Source organism: Catharus ustulatus, chromosome 9, assembly GCF_009819885.2.
Source record: "Catharus ustulatus isolate bCatUst1 chromosome 9, bCatUst1.pri.v2, whole genome shotgun sequence".
Taxonomy (NCBI): Eukaryota; Metazoa; Chordata; class Aves; order Passeriformes; family Turdidae; genus Catharus; species Catharus ustulatus.
In genome coordinates, this window is record NC_046229.1 from 1,865,077 (window position 1) to 1,882,899 (window position 17,823).

Here is a 17,823-nt window from a genome sequence, read left to right on the forward strand (position 1 = left end):
GTAACCCAAGTTTTACAAAACACTGGTTTATCCCTACTTGTGGTCTAAGGAAACAGAAGAATGGCACAGATTCCATCTGGGATTATCTGTAACTAATGCTAAAGAAATTCTTTATTACTTCCACACAGGAATCCTTTAAGGATGAGCGAAGAGAACAAAGATGGAGAAGTTTCTGGGCAGAATTCTCCAGATTTAGTAAGAGAGTACAGGATTTCTCCTCTGCAAATAGGAAGACAATACTGGAATAGAAATCAGCTGTAATATTTACAGGAAACAAGTGTGGAAAAGAAAGCAATCCCAATGTAAACACTGAGGCAGAGAGGGCTTCTTCATTTTCCCTTTGCAGAGTGGGGCACTGGTGCAGGTCAGCTCCTAAGGAACAGCTCTTTTCCTGGGAAGAGCCCCTTCCCCAGCACAGAATGCACGTGGTACTCGTTGAGAATCCCTAACAGGTTTTCTCCCCTCCCTCCCCCCAAAGTTTCAAGTTCAATAAATAGTAGAAAAATAATCCTTTACTTAAAAATCTCGAGATGCATTGTCCCAGGTCCTGCACAGCAATGTGGGCACAGGGATCTCTCCACCTGCAGAGAAGCCAGCAGCCTTCCCTGCTCTGCCTGCCCCTTCTGGGCTCTCCAGCTGCAGATTCCTGCTCTTCCAGTTAAGGAAACCAAATCATCTCTGGCTCTTTAAGCTCCCTCTCTGCTCTTGGCTCAGCACAACAAACTCCAGCTGCTGGATAAACTCCCATCCCTGTTCCTGGAGGTCTAACGTGCTCCATCTGTCTCCATGTTTTGGCAGGTCCATTCATCAAGCACGTTTCCAGGCCAGAGCCAACCTTGTATTTGTAAAAATGCAAAGCTCTGATGCCTCAGTTTGGTGGGGAAGCCTGTGAGGCTGTCCCTGGGGAGCAGCACAGTCCCCATGGCGCTGGAGTGGCATCTGTGGTGTCCTCAGTGCACGGTGCCACAGCCTGCAGGAGGTGGCTGTGGTGTCCTCAGTGGCACAGCCTGCAGGAGATGGCTGTGCTGTCCCCAGTGCCACAGCCTGCAGGAGGTGGCTGTGCTGTCCCCAGTGCCACAGCCTGCAGGAGATGGCTGTGCTGTCCCCAGTGCCACAGCCTGCAGGAGGTGGCTGTGCTGTCCCCAGTGCCACAGCCTGCAGGAGATGGCTGTGCTGTCCCCAGTGCCACAGCCTGCAGGAGGTGGCTGTAGCAGCCTGCAGGAGGTGGCTGTGGTGTCCCCAGTGCCACAGCCTGCAGGAGGTGGCTGTGCTGTCCCCAGTGCCACAGCCTGCAGGAGGTGGCTGTGGCAGCCTGCAGGAGGTGCCTGTGGTGTCCTCAGCACTCAGCATCCACAGTGTGCAAGGTGACAGTGGCCTGCAGGAGGTGGCTGTGCTGTCCCCAGTGCCAGCAGCCTGCAGGAGGTGGCTGTGATGTCCTCAGCACTCAGCATCCACGGTGTGCACGGTGACAGCGGCCTGCAGGTGGTGGCTGTGGTGTCCCCAGTGCCACAGTCTGCAGATGGTGGCTGTGGCAGCCTGCAGGAGGTGGCTGTGGTGTCCCCAGTGCCACCAGCCTGCAGGAGGTGGCTGTGGTGTCCTCAGCACTCAGCATCCACGGTGTGCACGGTGACAGTGGCCTGCAGGAGGTGTCTGTGGCAGCCTGCAGGAGGTGGCTGTGATGTCCTCAGCACTCAGCATCCACGGTGTGCACGGTGACAGCGGCCTGCAGGTGGTGGCTGTGGTGCAGGGTGGGGTGGTGCAGCCGGTAGTGGTGGAATTTGTGGCTCAGCAGCGCTGCCGTCTGCGGGGGCGTGTCCAGCTCCAGGTCCTCGTCGTGGGTCCCCACGTCCACCCCGGCCGAGAGGGGGTCGTTATTGCAGGGGGGGTTCTCGCTGTCCTCCTGAGGGCTCATGGTGCTGTAGCCTGGCAATAAACAGCAGCAGTGAGGAGCAGCAAGGATGGATGCTCAGAATTCCCAGAGCTGGCTGGGCACCCTTCATGGAATCCACACTGGGAATAAAACTGGTTTCTTACTAGAACTAACCCCAACAAACTCATCCTCTCCTCAAAGTCTATAATGGATCTCTTTCCCTGTCACTCAGAATTGCCAGGGCTGGCTGGGCACCTTCATGGAATCACAGAATGCTTAGAGAGGGTGTATAACAATTCTCTTGATTAACAGAACAAACCACAACAAACTCATCCTGTCTAAGTTTGCACAGACCCATTTCCCTGCCACTCAGAATTCCCAGAGCTGGCTGGGCACCCTTTGGGGAATCACACACAGAGTGCTTAGAGAGGGAATAAAATATTTAACTTAATTAACAGAACAAAACAAACTCATCCTGTCCTCTAAGTCCACACTGAATCCCTTTCCCTGCTACCATCTTTGGTTTGGGGACCTGTGGTTTGTGCCTCCCCAAACAGTAACAGCACCCACGTGTTCAACAGTTTGTAACAACAGAATTTTGCTGGCACTGATTTCAAACCAAAACATAAAGATACCACCCCCAAAAAATCTGTTAAGATTTATCCAAACCAGCTGTTCCCACTCAGACCAGGCTGCAGGGCAAACAACTCCCCCTCAGCATTTCCAAACGCAAAACCAAATGAAATTTAAAAGGAAAAGGATCTTGCTTTAATTGGAAATGAATCCTTCTCAGAAAACAAAGACTAAAGGCTAAGGAAGCATTGGTGTCCTGAGCATCTTGCTCAGGTTTTCAGCTGGAGACACCTAAAAGGGTAAAAATAGCAGCTGAGTCCCCAAAGCTGCATGGCTCCCATTGCCCATGCCCTGAGTCATGGCTTGGAGCTGGCGTGGAGGAATTGGGGAAGAAGCCTGGGCAGCCCTTTGAAGAAGATGGAATTACAGAAACTAAAAATAGCAGTGCACATTCCAGATGGAGGTAGACAGCTCCCCTGCTAACCCAGGATGACTAAAAGATGGGAAGGATTTGCTGGGGCTGTGAGAAAAGGAGCAAAGGGAGCATTAATCTGGCAAATCTGCCTCAGCACAGGTAATCTCACCCCAAATCCAGGGTAATTCCTCCTAGAGCAAGATTGTCTAGGAGACATCTGTTCATCCACGTTGGCCTTTGGGTTCCTGTCCCAATTCCATTAGTGCAACCAGAGTCTTAGTGCTGGGCCAGGTCTGCTGGAAGGTCCCAGCCTTGCAGAGCTGACAGATTGCAGACTGCCTTGTCTAGCCCTCCTCCTCTTCACTTCCTAATAAATTAAGCCTCCTCATGAGTCAACAGCATTACACCCTTCTAGCAGCTTTCCAGATTTAAGGAGATTTAGTCTCAGGGCAGGGGAGATGCATCCCAACCCCCTGAACCTGATGGTGCCCAGCATTTCCTGAAGATCACAGAATCCCAGAATGGTTTGGGTTGGAAGGGACATTAAAGATGATCCCATCCCACTCCTGCCATGGCAGAAACACCTTCCACTATCCCAGGGTGCTCCAAATCCCATCCAGCCTGGCCTTGGACACTTCCAGGGATCCAGGGGCAGCCACAGCTTCTCTGGGCACCCTGTGCCAGGGCCTGCCCACCCTCACAGGGAACAATTCCTTCCAAATCTCCAATCTAACCCTACTCCCTTTCAGTGTGAAGCCATCTCCCTTGTCCTGTCACCCCAGTTCCTCAGGGTAAGAACCTTTTCCTGCTCTGCAGCCATTCCTGGGTCCTGTCCCTGTCCCAGGAAGCAGAGCTGTCCCTCAGGAGGATGCTGAGCATCCCAGTGAGGCCTCCCCTCAAACAAACCAAGTCAGAACTGTCCAACAGCAAAGCAAGGAGGAGCAAAGCTTTTGTCTGCCTTTGGTTCTGGCTGTCTTATCTGCAAGGAGCCAGACTCCCGAAGGAAAATGAGCCCCCAAACCCCACAGGGAGAGAGGCCCAGGACCCACTCCTGAAGGAAAATGAATCCCCCATTCTCAGAGGGATGAAGCCCAGAACTCACTCCTGAAGGAAAATGAATTCCCAATTCCCAGAGGGATGAGGTTCAGGATTCACTCCTGAAGGAGAATGAATTCCCCAATTCCCAGAGGGATGAGGCCCAGGACCCCTGAAGGAAAATGAGCCCCCAATCCCCAGAGGGCTGGGACCCAGGATTAATTTCTGACGGAAAACAAGCCCCCATTCCCCGAGGGCTGGGCCCAGGACCCAGAAGGAAAATGAGCCCCCACTCCCAGACAGATGAGGCCCAGGATTCATTTCTGAAGGCAAACGAGCCCCCATTCCCAGAGGGAGCAAGGCCCAGGACTCCTGAAGGAAAGTGAGCCCTCATTCCCAGAGGGCTGGGGCCCAGGATTCATTTCTGAGGGAGAACAAGCCCCCATTCCCCAAGGGCTGGGCCCAGGACCCCTGAAGGAAAACAAGCCCCCATTCCCAGAGGGCTGGGCCTAGGACCCCTAAAGGAAAACAAGCCCCCATTCCTGGAGGGATGAGGCCCAGGATTCATTTCTGAAAAACGAGCCCCATTCCCAGAGGGCTGGCCCCACACTCACCGTGGTCGCTCTCGGTGCCCGAGCGGCCCCAGTAGCGGCGCCGGCGCTCGGGGCTGTGCGCGTGGCGCTCGATCACCGCCGCGATGAACCGCGTGTTGCTGACTGCGACAGACACAAAACAGCTCAGAGCAGGGAGCATGGACAGCACCTCCCACACCTCTGCACTGCCCAGCCACACACAGGGGCAAAGAGCTGGGCTTTACATGGGCAACAGCTCAGATCCTGCCACATTCCCTCACCTGGGCTGATCCCACGGCAACAATGGGAGCTGACCCCAAAGGAAACAAAGAGGGACTGGAGAAGCAGGAGATGCAAGCCATGAAGCTGAAATATTCTTATTTTTCCATCTTTGAGTGCTGACACAGCTTCAAATCTTGAGTATTGTTTTAGTGAGGGCCCAGAGCCAGGGACCCAGTCTGACACTGGAGCTCCCCTGGAGTTTGGGTGCAGCAGCTCAACTTACAGCACACCAGGATCATGCAAAAAGCCGTTTTATTGGATGGCACCCCAAATCAGTGCAAAAAATATTTACTGCCATGTATGCTGACCATGCTTGCCAGACTTGGGTTTTGCTTTCTAAGGCCAAAAAAGAGGAAGAGTTTTCCACACCCTGTGCTGTCACAGCGGCAATTTTTAAGCTGATCAGAGCTATTTCTGGAAGTGCTCATGACAAGGGGTTGTAAGGGACAAAACTCTCCACACCTAATGGAGAATTAGCTTTTATAAGTGAAAAATGTCATTTTGCAGCAAGAGACTAAAGGTGCATGGGATGTTTGAATTAAAACATTGCTCTGTCATTTTCCACTGCTTATCAGCACAGGACTTCCCCAGATATTCAAATCTAGAGTATTAAAAACAATTGGCTGATTTAATCTCACAGTTTTTCAGGTTTTTTTTGGTACTTACTGATTCCTCTGTCTTCATGGCTGTCATCGTCCCTCTCGTCCCTGTCGTTTTCCAGGTTGGACATGCGCACTGACATTTCTACACAGCGTTACAAACAGAAAATAAAACTGGTGAGAGGAAACTTCTGCATCATCTTACTGCCAGCTGTCACCCCAGTAACAAGAGTGGAAGCACTTGGTGTTACTGGTCTGAGCTGGGGGTGCTGTTCCAACATGGATGGGGCTGGGATAGCAGGGAAATGCCTCATCCCCACCTCCCCCTGCCAGGGACTGACTTTAAAGTTCTGAAGGAACTGATTCACAACAGAGCTGGGGGATGATCAAATGTAGAGATAATTAGCTCTGATCACGAATTCTCAGAATGGTTTGGGTTGGAAAGGGCCTTAAAACCCCATTTTTTTCCACCCCCTGCCACAGGCAGGAACACCTCCCACTATCCCAGGCTGCTCCAAGCTCTGTCCAACACTTCCAGGGAGGTGTTCTCACCTCTGGATCTTTATTTGTGTACCAGTATCCCTTCTCCCAGCACAATTTTGCCTCTCAGATTTCAGTGGTTTAATCTCTGTATGCACAGACATTCCATGAACGTCACATGGACCAGAACCAGGAAACACAAGTGAAAAAAAGACACACCCCAAACCCAAGGCACGAGGGGGTGAAAAGTGTGTCACTCCCAGCAGCTGCACAAAATAAACACGAGAGGGATCTGCTGGGCCGAGCTGCAGAAAGCTGGGATTAGTGTCTGAGCTCTGCCAAAGCTTAGCTTATCTCCCTTTGGGTCTGGCCAGGCTCCCTGGGCAGCAGCAGCAGCAGCTCTGGCTGTACCCAGGAGAGGGCAGCAAGACACAGCTCTGCGCCAGCCCGGCTCCCTACAGCTGAAACACCGCAACAAAACCAGGGGCAGAGCTCTGGGACTGCTTTTCCTTTGGGTTTTGCTGTGCTGCTGGGTTTTTTTTCCCATCCCCATGCTGTTGCTCAGCCCCTGACCCCAGCTCACCCTGTGCTGCCAGCGGGGACATGTGCTGGTGGCTGCGGCGGTGGATCTGGTGCCGGTACGCGTACACGGCCAGCACCAGCACCATGATGCAGCCCATGATGCCTCCAGCCACCGGACCCACGGGGGCACTCTTGATCATGTTCAGGGTGATCACCTCATCTCCTGAAGCAAAAGGGACAAAGCAGAGAGAGAAGGATACCGTAAATGATCTGCAGGAGGGGTTAAACTGACAACATGGAGAAGATCTGCAGGGATTTCTGAGTGCTTGACTGTGCATTTGGAATAGGAGGAAGAACTCAGAGAGAGTTCAGGAAGGGTTGAATCAACAATATGGAACATGAAGAAGCTCTGCAGGGATTTCTGGGTGCTTGACTGTGCTCACTTGGAATAGAAGGAACTCGAGAGAGAATGCAGGAAGAGTTAAATCAGCAATAAGGAACGTGGAGAAACTCTGCAAGGATTTCTGGGTGCCTGACTGAGCTCATTTGGAATAGGACAAGGAACTCAGTGCAGGAAGGGCTAAATCAGCAATAAGGAACGTGGAGAAACTCTGCAAGGATTTCTGGGTGCCTGACTGAGCTCATTTGGAATAGGAGAAGGAACTCAGAGAAGCTCTGTAAGGATTTCTGGGTGCCTGACTGTGCTTATTGGAATAGGACAAGGAACTCGGTGCAGGAAGGGCTAAATCAGCAATAAGGAACATGGAGAAACTCTGCAAGGATTTCTGGATGCTTGACTGTGCTCACTTGGAATAGCAGAAGGAACTCAGAGAAGCTCTGCAGGGATTTCTGGGTGCCTGACTGCTCACTTGGAATAGCAGAAGGAATTCATAGAGAGTGCATCTTAAAGGCAGGAATGCTGAGTTACACTCAGCTCCACATCAGGATCTTCCAAAAAGTGATATTCTCCATGTCTTTGTTGCCTTTGATGCCTCAGCATCTGGTCTTGCTGATCAACAACAGTTTTTTACTGGGAGGGAGTGATGCCAAACCAAAAATCCTGATTTTTTTTTTGTGTGTGCCATAAAATATATAGAAAAATACCCAAACCAGAAAAGAACTGGGAGGATGACAGAAAACCACTTCCCTTCCCAGTCTTTATGCTGATTTAAGAGGTGAGTGTTATGTGCAGAACCTGCTGCATGTTCTGGAACACAAACAGCTGGAGGCAGCACCTGCTCAGAAAGGCAGAGTTACCTATTGCTCCCAGGTCATCCACATAGGGACTCTTGGCTCCCACAATGCCACCAAAGCATTCCTTCTGAGGGGCACAGTAGGACTTGTCCAGGTGGGTCTTCCCATCGCTGTCCACCATGCACCACTCACAGTCCAGCACTCCAAAGCAATCCCTGCAAGTAAAACTCAGTTACTTTCCAGTTAAAAAAAAAGCAAAGCTCAACCTGGTTCAGAGCCATGAGACAGAGGGAGGCCCAAAGCACCCTCAAGTACATGAGTTTAGCCAGAAAAAATTCCATGGAAGTGCTGAAGTACCACAAGGGAAGTTACAGAGGGAAGCTGCATTTCCAGTATCCTTTTTCCAACTCTCTGCTTTGGTATTTTTCTGCACCACTCAGCCTGAGCAAAAGGAGAATCCTACTTGTAGCTCCTCCAATGAGACATTTCCCAGTGTGGTGAAGTCTGGCTGCAGTTCCAGCCTTTGGGCAGAAGGGATTTGGGCAGCTGGGCAGAGCATGGTGTGTTTTACCCATCTCAGCTTCCTGGAGACAGCTCATAAGGAGCAAAACTGAGCCCTCAATGCCAGGAGCAGAACCTCATTCTGGCATCATGCTTTTTTCCCCTGTATTCTTTTTCTTCAGAGCTATTTGCTTTGGGTTATTTCCACAAGAGAGTATTCCCAGGGGTGGGGAAGGCCTTACCCACTCTCTGTCCTCTGGTTGCACTGGGTGTTGATGCACTGTGGGAGTGCATCCTGCAGGCTGGGATCGATGGCTGTGAAAGTCATTGGCTCCTGATGCACCTCACAGCTTGGATTCCTGCATGGCAGCAAAGAAATTCCCTGTGTCACAAGAGCACTCAAAGCACAAGCAATTAAAATAATCTTTACCTATTGCATCTGCTTAATTGTACTGAGAATTCTGCCTGTTGGATCTCAGCAGGACAAACAGGGAATTTGTTCCTGCAGTGTCCTGGCTCTCACCTGCTCTCAGCGTTGGTCAGGTTCCCAGTGCACTCATTCACCTCCAGTGGGCACTCACAGGGACACTCACACTCGTTCTGTTCCATCCTGCAGGGCAGAAAACATGGGGAAAACCCATCAGACACAACTGGGATTTTAACCCCATGGTGGTGCAGCTCTGGAGCAGCAGTTCCAATGGAAAAAGCTGTCCAGTGACTCTGCTCCTTCCCCAGGAACAGGGACTGCTCTGTCCTGCACCAGGCCTGAGGGTGACCCACCCCTGGAATTCCAAAAGCAGGCAGTCCCTCAGATTTGGATGTAAGGATCCTTCCTGGCAGTGCCACAAACACTTCAGGATGGCGTGGGCAAAACCTCCTGGATCCCCTCAACGAAAAACCTCCAATCCATGGTAAAATCATGGGAATTTCTATGCCAGAAGAAAGGGGCTCACTCACAGGTACCTGCTCTTCAGCCACTGAATTTCTCAGTGTTTTCTAGCATTATCTACCCAACTCCCCTGGGTTAAACTCTCTGACAACCTGGCAGAGACACCCTGAACCCCTGCACCTCTTACAGGCAGCACAGGCAGAACAACTCTCCTCCGTGATTCTGCACTGAATGAAGTGCTGAACTCACTGTGCTCCTACAAACCCCAAAGCAGGGGAGAGGGCAGGAGTGTCCCAGCCCTCCCCAGCTGTCACACCTGTGGCAGTTGAGGCACAGCCTGTCCACCATGCTGCAGGCACAGAAGGCCAGCGAGTCGCACGTCTCGTTGACGATGCCCACGAAGGCGTTGGTGCCCGGGATCCTCGTCAGCCTGTACTTGGAGCAGTGACTGCCGTGCACCAGGTTGGTCAGGTCACCCTGGGCACAAACAAGGTGTCAGTGAGGTAAAATGGTGGTTTAGGGAGCTGAAGACTCTTCTCTTCCCAAAGGATCGTACTGAGCTGTGGGAACAGGAATTCTGCTTCCAGAGGTGGTGGCTCCCCTCACAAACCTCAGGGGTTTGTTGCTCTCACAAAACTGAGGTTGATTGAAGGTTGGGGGTTTTGCTTTCCAGACACTTCTGGGTGAAAAGACTTTGCTGAAGATAGAAAGGAATTGGCTTAGCTTGTGAAAATGAGATGTGGCAGCAGAGGTGACATTTCACTCCTGACCTGTCCCCACCGTGCCAGCCCAGGCTCTGATGGGAGCCACCACCATGTGCTGGAAACTTCCTGAGCCTTAAAAAAACCCTCCAGCTCCTGCAGACTCCTTCCTGATTCCTTTTTACAGGTTTCTGCTCCTCCTACACAATTTCCTCCTCAATACCACACTTCCCACTTGGCATTTCAAGTGTGGGGAAAATGTTTAAGCCAACCTAACATAAATCAATGTATTCTGACACAATTTGCAAATATTTTCAAATCTTCTCCCATGATGTAACAGCTTTGGAATCATTGTGGAGGGACTTTGCCAGGCTCTGTGAGGGATGACAGCCCTGGTTTAGACTCCTCACAAGAGGAAGGTCCCACAGGATCCATGGAGAGCACAGAGTGTGCAGGACCTCAGAGATTTCAGCCTCACAAATGACAGCCTGGAAATGTTCACCATAAATGGATTTATTTGGACATCCAAAGATAAGTTATTAGAGACCTCACAGGAGGATGTGGCATTGGTCAGAACTGGGGTCAGAGCTCAGATCCAAAGCAACACATCCCAGCTACAGCTGGAAAATCCTCACCCAGCAACAGCAAACTGCCCTTCTTTCCCTGGTGCTGGCTGAGACAGCAGTCACACTTGGCCAGGGCTCCCACCCACAGCCCCTGCATGTCAGGGGACTCTGTTTGTGCAGCCTGGTCTGTGTCTGGACAAGCCAATCCTCATGGAGAGCTGGCTCCCAGCGCTCTGTGCTTCCACCAGAAGAAACCCAACCCAACCAAAGCACACCCAAACCCAGAATCAGATAGAAAAGCAGGCTCACCACCAAGCTGGTGTTGAATTTGTAGAAGCGCTGCACGGTCCTGTCGCTGAAGCTGTTGCAGAGGTTTTTCTTCACAAAGTTGGGGTGGTTCAGGATGTCATTTGCTACCAGGGGCTCCTAAGGGGGGAAAGGCAGGATGTGACACCTTTGGAATCAGAGCCAAACAGGAATGAGAGCTGTGGAAGAAGGCAAGGGACAGCAGGCAGACCTTGTGTGTGATGTGCTGCTGCTCCACAGGAGCGTGGCCCTTGGGGTCGATGAGGGTTGGATGTGCCACCAGGTACCCCCTGTCCTCCATGATGAAGCACCTGCCCCCAAAACACAGCAAGATTCTCCTGTTAGACCTCCTTGGGCTTCAGGGGAACAGGGTGAAATAAAACATGGTCCTAAAGGGCTTTTAAAGGTTTCCATTCAACAGGGCCACGGAACAAATTCCCTGCAAAATGTCCTTAAAGAATGTGTTGGGTATTTCCCCGAAGCTTTTCCATCTGTTACTGCTCCAGAGAGCTGGGGCCAGCAAGGAGTTGAAAACAGAGCTGATTAAAAGCAGAAAGAAAAAGCCATCAGTGCATTGTCTGATTGGGGAAGAGCCAGGAATGAACAGAGCCTAATGAACTTGGGAAGCTTTAATGGTTTATTAATTTACTGTGTGACTAATTAAAGAGAGATTTCACACTCTCCCTTAGTGCCCTCCCCCTTCAGAATTCAATTTTAGCGGGGGATAAATCACTCCCAGCCTTCCCAAGCTCTCCCCTCCCTTTTCAGCTGTTCCCACGTTGGATCTGTGTCCCAATCCAGAACCCAGGCAGTTCCTCCCATCCCTTTTTTCCCCTCTCCCGTTTCCATGGCCACAGACGAAGGCGCAGGAGCCCTGGCCGGGGTGGCACCGACATCAGGGACTCGGTGGCCACAGAGGGGACAGGGAGAGGTTAAAACCCCACTTGATGTTCCCAAAAGCTCAGCAGGGTGGCAGCCACAGCCCTGGCACAGCGGGAATCCGGGGCTGGAGCAGCTTTCAAAGGGATTCCCATGGGATGGGTCAGGTACCCACGGGGGGAGCAGAGAGCAGGGGAAGCCTCTGTGCTCTTTAGGGGGACAAAGGAGGCAGGAAAACCTGGATTTTTTGGGGGGGTTTCCATTAGAAATACACATAGGGATGTGGTGTTTGCTCTTATTCCTAAAATCCTTAGAAGAGATACACTAAACCCTCCAAACATTTATATCAAGACTGGAAACATTGGGTCAAAGTTCTGCATCAGAATGGTCCAACACTGAACAATATCCTCCAAATTCCTCATTTGGGGAATGCAGGATCACAATAAAACATCTGACCTTGCTGATCAGCAGCACTTTTTTACTGGGAGGGAGCAATGCCAAACCAAAAATCCTGATTTGTTTTTTTTTTTGTATGTGCCATAAAATATATAGAAAAATACCCAAACCAGAAAAGAACTGGGAGGATGACAGAAAACCACTTCCCTTCCCAAATTTAAGATTTAAAAACAAACAAGGAACCAACAGCAATGCCCAAACCACGTTATCAAGTTACTCCAGATCCAAACCAGAATTTATCCCACCCCCACAGGATTTTTCAAAAAAGGAACAATTAAGATACCCAGGGGTCTGACTGAAATTGGATATTCCAGTTGAAGTCAGACTTCTTCTGCCTAGGCTGTGCTATGGATTTCTGAGAAAAACATCCCAAAAGTGTATTTGAATAATTGGAGTTAAAATAACTGAGATCCTGTATCAATCTTACATGCTCACAGGAACTAAATAGGTGAAATTAAAACAAACAGAAGAACTGGGAAGTGTGGTCATTTAATAAGGAATGTTGTTTTTACCCAGAATTTCAAAGAAGTCTAAATATAACCAAAAAAATCAAATCAAATCTGTTATCTTCTGCTTTTGTAATCCTGCAGATTGTTTATTTAGCTGATGGCAGTTTGATCTGGAATAACAAAAACATTATTTTTTTTATGAGAAGGACAAGCACAAGGTCTACTGGAAATCAGAGAACACACAATGAAAGTAACAGAATCCTTGGAGAAATGAAGTTGGAAACAACCTCTGGGTCATCTGGTTAAAAAAAATAAATATTTTATTTATTTCATGCCTCACAAGAGCAGCTTTTACCTGATTTTGTTCCCCCCATCTTGGTTACAAACTGGCAGCAGGTCCATGAGGACTTTGTAGAAATATCTGAGGGTGAAGTCGATGCCCATCACGGCCACGGAGTGTCCTGAGGACATCTGAGCACTGCAGTGAGGGAAAGGGAAAAAGAAATATTAGAAATAATAAAAAATTACTATTCAGGGCTGGAATACTAATATTAATAATAATTTCTATTTTATTCTTGTCCAGCCAGCACAGGAGACAGCCCAGGAGTGGATCCCACCCTACACACACCCCTACTACCTACACCCATGTAATTCTGAGTGACAGAAATTGGGATTAAACATTCCCCATCCACACAAACAAACACAAGATGCAGCCCCTGTATCCCCTCAGCTGGAAGGAGATACCTGCACCCCTGCTCTGCTCAGCCCCAGCAGGAGGAATAAATCTGAGGGTGCCAGACTTGGAGCTAAATCCCTAAAACTCTGGAGTGTGGGAATGATTCTGAATGGCAGGCAGAAAATTAGAAGAAAATAACATTTCTTAAGGTGAGTTATGAAAAGGATTCTGTGATGTGGTGGTGTGCAGCAGCCTGAGGATGCATTTTGTCCTTCCTCCATCCCTAACAGCCCAGTTCTCCCAGTTTGCTCCCAGTAACACAGAGAAGGCAAAGCCAGACCAGTCCCCTCTCACCCCTGCAGGACACAAAAGGATCAGAGCTCGAGCACCCACACCTTACACCTCTGACTTGCTGCTCTTGAAAACTCACTTTTCTCCTCTATTTTAGCTCTGAAGGCAGGAATTAAAACGTTTAGTAAAAGAAAAAAAAAAAAAAAAAAAAGATGCTGCAAGGCCCAGCTGGACTGCACAGAGCTCTGGCCACCCCTGCTCCATGGAAACCCAGCTCTGTTTACTGGGCTGAGGTTTGTTTGCTTTTCAAAGAGGTGCACTGGAGATGCAGTCAAATCTCATTTGTAGACAGATAAATACAAGTTTTTAAAACCTGCATTTAATTGACTGTTCAGATTTCCTGCAGGGGGAATGGAAGGATGGCACTGAAGCAGCACAGACACATTTCATGTGTGACAAGGCACCCAGCTCTGAAGTTCTGCTGTGTCCTAACAGACATAAAGCCATTAGAACGTTGTAAATATTTTAGCTTCATTTCTAAGCATTAAATCCTCCTGCTTTGCTGATGCCAACTGCATTAAACCACATCAGGCATAAATCTTCTCTTCCCAGCCTCCACAAAAAGAAATCAGACACACATAAAATGGGAATGAGAGGTGTCAGCTCTGGCTGCCCTGATGTGGGTATTTAAACCCTCCCAGCAGTCCTTAATGCCAGAATTCCTGTTAACTCCACGGATTCCTCCCCACCCCTCTGCATTTTGAGCTCAGGCCTCTTTGGGGATTATAACCACATGTGACTATGAGCTTCAGAGGTCATATTTACCCAGGAATCACACTCACATCTGCCAAACTTTGTTTAACTGTTCTTTAATCATGTTCTAATAACCCACAGGAGCTTTAAGTTCTTAGAGCTCAGTAAACCATCCCTTGCTAGATAAAAATCAGAATTTTGATTAATTGCATTTCTCTCCTTACAGAAGTGCTCGTTTCCCCCGAGTAAATTCCTCTGGGAGAAGCACCACACAGGGGCTGGGGATGAAAATGCTCCTGCCCAAACACACAGCAGAGGTGCTGTGCTGGGAAATCCCACACAGGGGAATCTCTGGGAAGAGTGGAGGAGCCACATCCTGCTCCCTGCTGGATTTGGGATCCCTGTTTCCCACCCAGCACTGGAAGTTACCTTTGTACTGGGGAGGGAGCTTGGAGGAGACTCCATGTAAAAACCAGGACAGGTAACTGCTGGTTTGGGAATTTGGGAGAGCTTGTGACAGCAAGGTTTGGTGCATGTTTTATAAACTGGGCTCCTTTAAGCATCCTGAATCCCAAATCCTGGCCTCACTCAGGCTGGGGCCTGGCCAGCAGGGAGCTGGAACAGCAACAGTCTGGTCCTCCAGGAAAAAGTCATTTCATAAAATCATGGAATGTCCTGAGTTGGAAGGGACCCACAGGGATCATCCAGGCCAACTCCTGGCCCTGCTGCTCCCACTCCAAAATGTTCCCAGCCCTGGAAGGGCTCCTGGACATTCACAGCTTTGCCTCAAGATCTTTCTCCTCCTGGAAGCCCAGAAGTGCTGGATTTAAACAGGAGAGGAGCTCCCCAGTTCCTGGAGTAAGGACAGCTCTGTCCAAGCCCCTTTGTGGCCTGGCCCCTCTGCCTTTGGATCAGCTTCCAGCTCCCTTCCAAACACCTCCCTGCTCCTTAAAACCCCACAAGTGAGGTGTGGGAACTTCAGAGAATGTAGGGCTTGGCAGTCCTGATGGAGAAGGATTTAACTTCCAGCAGAGAGGGAAGGAACACAATCCCTCTCCTCCTCCCAATTCCTTGGACATCCCACTCCTGTTCATCCAGGAGCACTTTCCCACCAACCAACCCTTTATTTTTAATATGCTGTTACTACTCCTCTACCAATAAAGCCACAGAATTCCCACATTCCTACAAAATTGATTTCTCCCAGTGTTTCAATGCCCCATTTCCACAAGGTCAGATCACATTTCACCACCAGCACTTTAAGACCAGCTTTGGTTTTCAGCTCTTGAGCACCCAGAGTCACCCAGCTCTGGTCACTCTGAGATTTCTGGCCTGCCCCAAAGCCCCAGAGCCCCTCACCTGGAGGAGTGGACAGTGTGGCTGATGGTCACCACATACCCAGCCCCTCCCACGTCCAGGTAGGGCCCAGTAAAGGTGATCAGTCCTGGATTGGCCACTGCATGCAGGTACCTGAGAGAAGCCAAAAGAAATGCTCAGAATTAATGCCAAAGTCTGTAAATTCAAGACAGAATCCTTGACTTTCCCAAAATAACACTGCAATCTGCACATTGTGAACAACAGGTACCAAATTATTGGTTTTTAATATCAAACAAGTACCTGAACACAAGTGGGACTCTAAACCATCCCAGACTGGCTCAATAAATGGTCCCCAGTACATCCAGCTGCATTAAACCAGCTCAGTTTAACTCTGCACAGAACACATTTAATGTAATTCCAGACATTTTCCCCCAGAACAAGGCAGGACTTGGTGCCAGTCTCAAACCGAAAGCAAACCCTGGCAAAATTACATTGCAAACTGAGGAGGAAAGACAGAACTGAGGCAAGAAAATTCAGAAATATCAGACAGGGATTATAAATTACAGCCTCTTAAAACTTCCATCAGCATAAAATAAGCCACAGTCATAGGACAGTTGATAAAACTGTCACAGGAAAGCTGATCAAACTTTTGCAAACACAAAGTGATCACTTTGCTTCTCCCTAATTCCATGAGCAGCTTAACCCATTCCTGCTTTATTCCCAGTGTTTTACTTGCACCTTCTTCCCAGAACACCAAAAATTCCAGGGAAAACGTGGGGCAGGGGAGCTGCAGAGCCACAGGGTTGGGGTCTGTGCCTTTCCCAGCACCTGGCTGCCTCCTTCCCACACATCCCAGCCTTTGGAGCCCTCTCAGAGCCTGCTCCCATCTGCAGTGTCCCCAGCTCTCTGCCCAAATCAGATGCTGCTGCATAATTAATCCCTCCTTGAAAGCAGCGAGGAAACCCAGAGTAAACAAACAAGGACAACCAAAAAGGGCCCAAGGAGCTCAAATACTCCTGAATTAGCTAATCCCTGAAGGGGATGCTCATTTTCTGCATATTTATGTCCCCATCTGCCATAGCTGGGCTATGAAAACACCAACCACCCACCAAATAAAAAGAGAAACGAGAACCAATAAATATTTGGAGTGGCTGCTTTAAACTCAGACGACAAAAACGTTTTTAAGTAAATTAAAAAAAAACCAAAAAGAAATCAACTCTAAAACCAAAACCAACTCTAAATATTTCCCTTCCTGCCCTCGGAGATGATTCAAAGCTGTGCTGAAGGGACCCTCAAACCTCACCATTGTCTCCTGGTGGGATCAAATGCTTTGTCCATGAGGGAGCCGGGGTAGATGCGGAGCACCCCGTTGGGGGTTGCTATGTAACGCCGGACAATGTAACTGTTGAGGCCACTGATCTCCATCTGGGTCATCCATTCATCCGTGCCGTGACTGGTTGCCATTACTTCATTCCTGACAGAGAACTGCAAGACAAAGGCAGAGCTGGCAGGGTTCCTGCAGCACTTGCATGGTAAGGTAATAAAAGCTTCCCCGAGAGCCATCGGGGATCAGCTCGGCTCAATTACTTGGTTCAAGGCTTCTCACACCAGACATTCCGAGGTTATTAGTGTGAAATATTGTTGGTGTTATCTCTGTGCTTTCTACTGATTTTATCTTTTTTTTTTTTTTAACTTGGAGTAAATATAACTAATATTCTTCTTGCACAGAAAATAGAGATTTCTCATTTGTATGCCTAAGAAAACAAAGGTGTTTCTGCTAAGAATTTCACTTTTCTAGTGCTGTTTCAACAAAGTTCTGCCCCCCTCTTCTCTCCACTCTTAGATCAGATGTTGGGAAGGAATTTCTGGCTGGGAGGGTGAGGTTGTCCAGAGAAGCTGTGGCTGCCCCTGGACCCCTGGAAGTGTCCAAGGCCACGTTGGAGTGACGCCTTTTTTGGGATTTACCTAAAAACAGAGGCCAACAGAATGAAGAGAATAAAAAGTGGTTCTGTTGATTGAAGGGCCTTCAGGGACATTTTGGGCACACAAAGCCTCCCCAAGGGGCTGCACCCAAAATGCACAATGGGGCACGAGTTTTCACACTTTTATAAGTTTGGTCCATCTGCATATTGGGGGTTAAACTCCCAATTACAGCTTCAGGTAATGAAGACGTTTACCCCAAGTTTGCTGCCCTAAACTCACTTTTATTTACATTTCTCAGAGGCAGTGAGGAGTCCTTGATTCCCTTGGAGAGGAATTGTTGTGTCTGACCAAAATGGGGAAGCAGCAGCTCACACTGGGTATGGAGTTTAGAGTTCTACACTAAAGGATTGCAGGATCACAGATAGATGGAAAATAGAAAAGCAAAAATCCAAAGGCACCAGGAGCACCCTGGGACAGTGGAAGGTGTCCTGGCCGTGGCAGGGGTGGGATGAGATGGGCATTAAGGTCCCTCCCTATTGGAACCCTGGTCACTGAAAATTTCAGACTTTCTGTGCTG

The 17,823-nt window shown here is 49.3% G+C and overlaps 1 protein-coding gene across 1 annotated transcript in view; it reads right to left on the reverse strand.

The window, feature by feature from the left end:
- Window positions 1-1,491: 1,491 nt before the first annotated feature.
- LOC117000306 (VWFA and cache domain-containing protein 1-like) overlaps window positions 1,492-17,823 on the reverse strand; it is an 89,533-nt gene continuing 73,201 nt past the window's right edge. The window contains exons 15-27 of the mRNA XM_033067849.2: window positions 16,627-16,808; window positions 15,366-15,476; window positions 12,645-12,767; window positions 10,717-10,816; window positions 10,509-10,625; window positions 9,249-9,409; window positions 8,567-8,653; window positions 8,286-8,402; window positions 7,606-7,757; window positions 6,410-6,571; window positions 5,414-5,491; window positions 4,508-4,609; window positions 1,492-1,923 (exon numbers count right to left, since the gene is read on the reverse strand). Of these exons, the coding sequence (XP_032923740.1) occupies window positions 1,685-1,923; window positions 4,508-4,609; window positions 5,414-5,491; window positions 6,410-6,571; window positions 7,606-7,757; window positions 8,286-8,402; window positions 8,567-8,653; window positions 9,249-9,409; window positions 10,509-10,625; window positions 10,717-10,816; window positions 12,645-12,767; window positions 15,366-15,476; window positions 16,627-16,808 (1,731 nt within the window). The 3' untranslated portion in view covers window positions 1,492-1,684. The remainder of the gene's footprint in view (window positions 1,924-4,507; window positions 4,610-5,413; window positions 5,492-6,409; window positions 6,572-7,605; window positions 7,758-8,285; window positions 8,403-8,566; window positions 8,654-9,248; window positions 9,410-10,508; window positions 10,626-10,716; window positions 10,817-12,644; window positions 12,768-15,365; window positions 15,477-16,626; window positions 16,809-17,823) is intronic.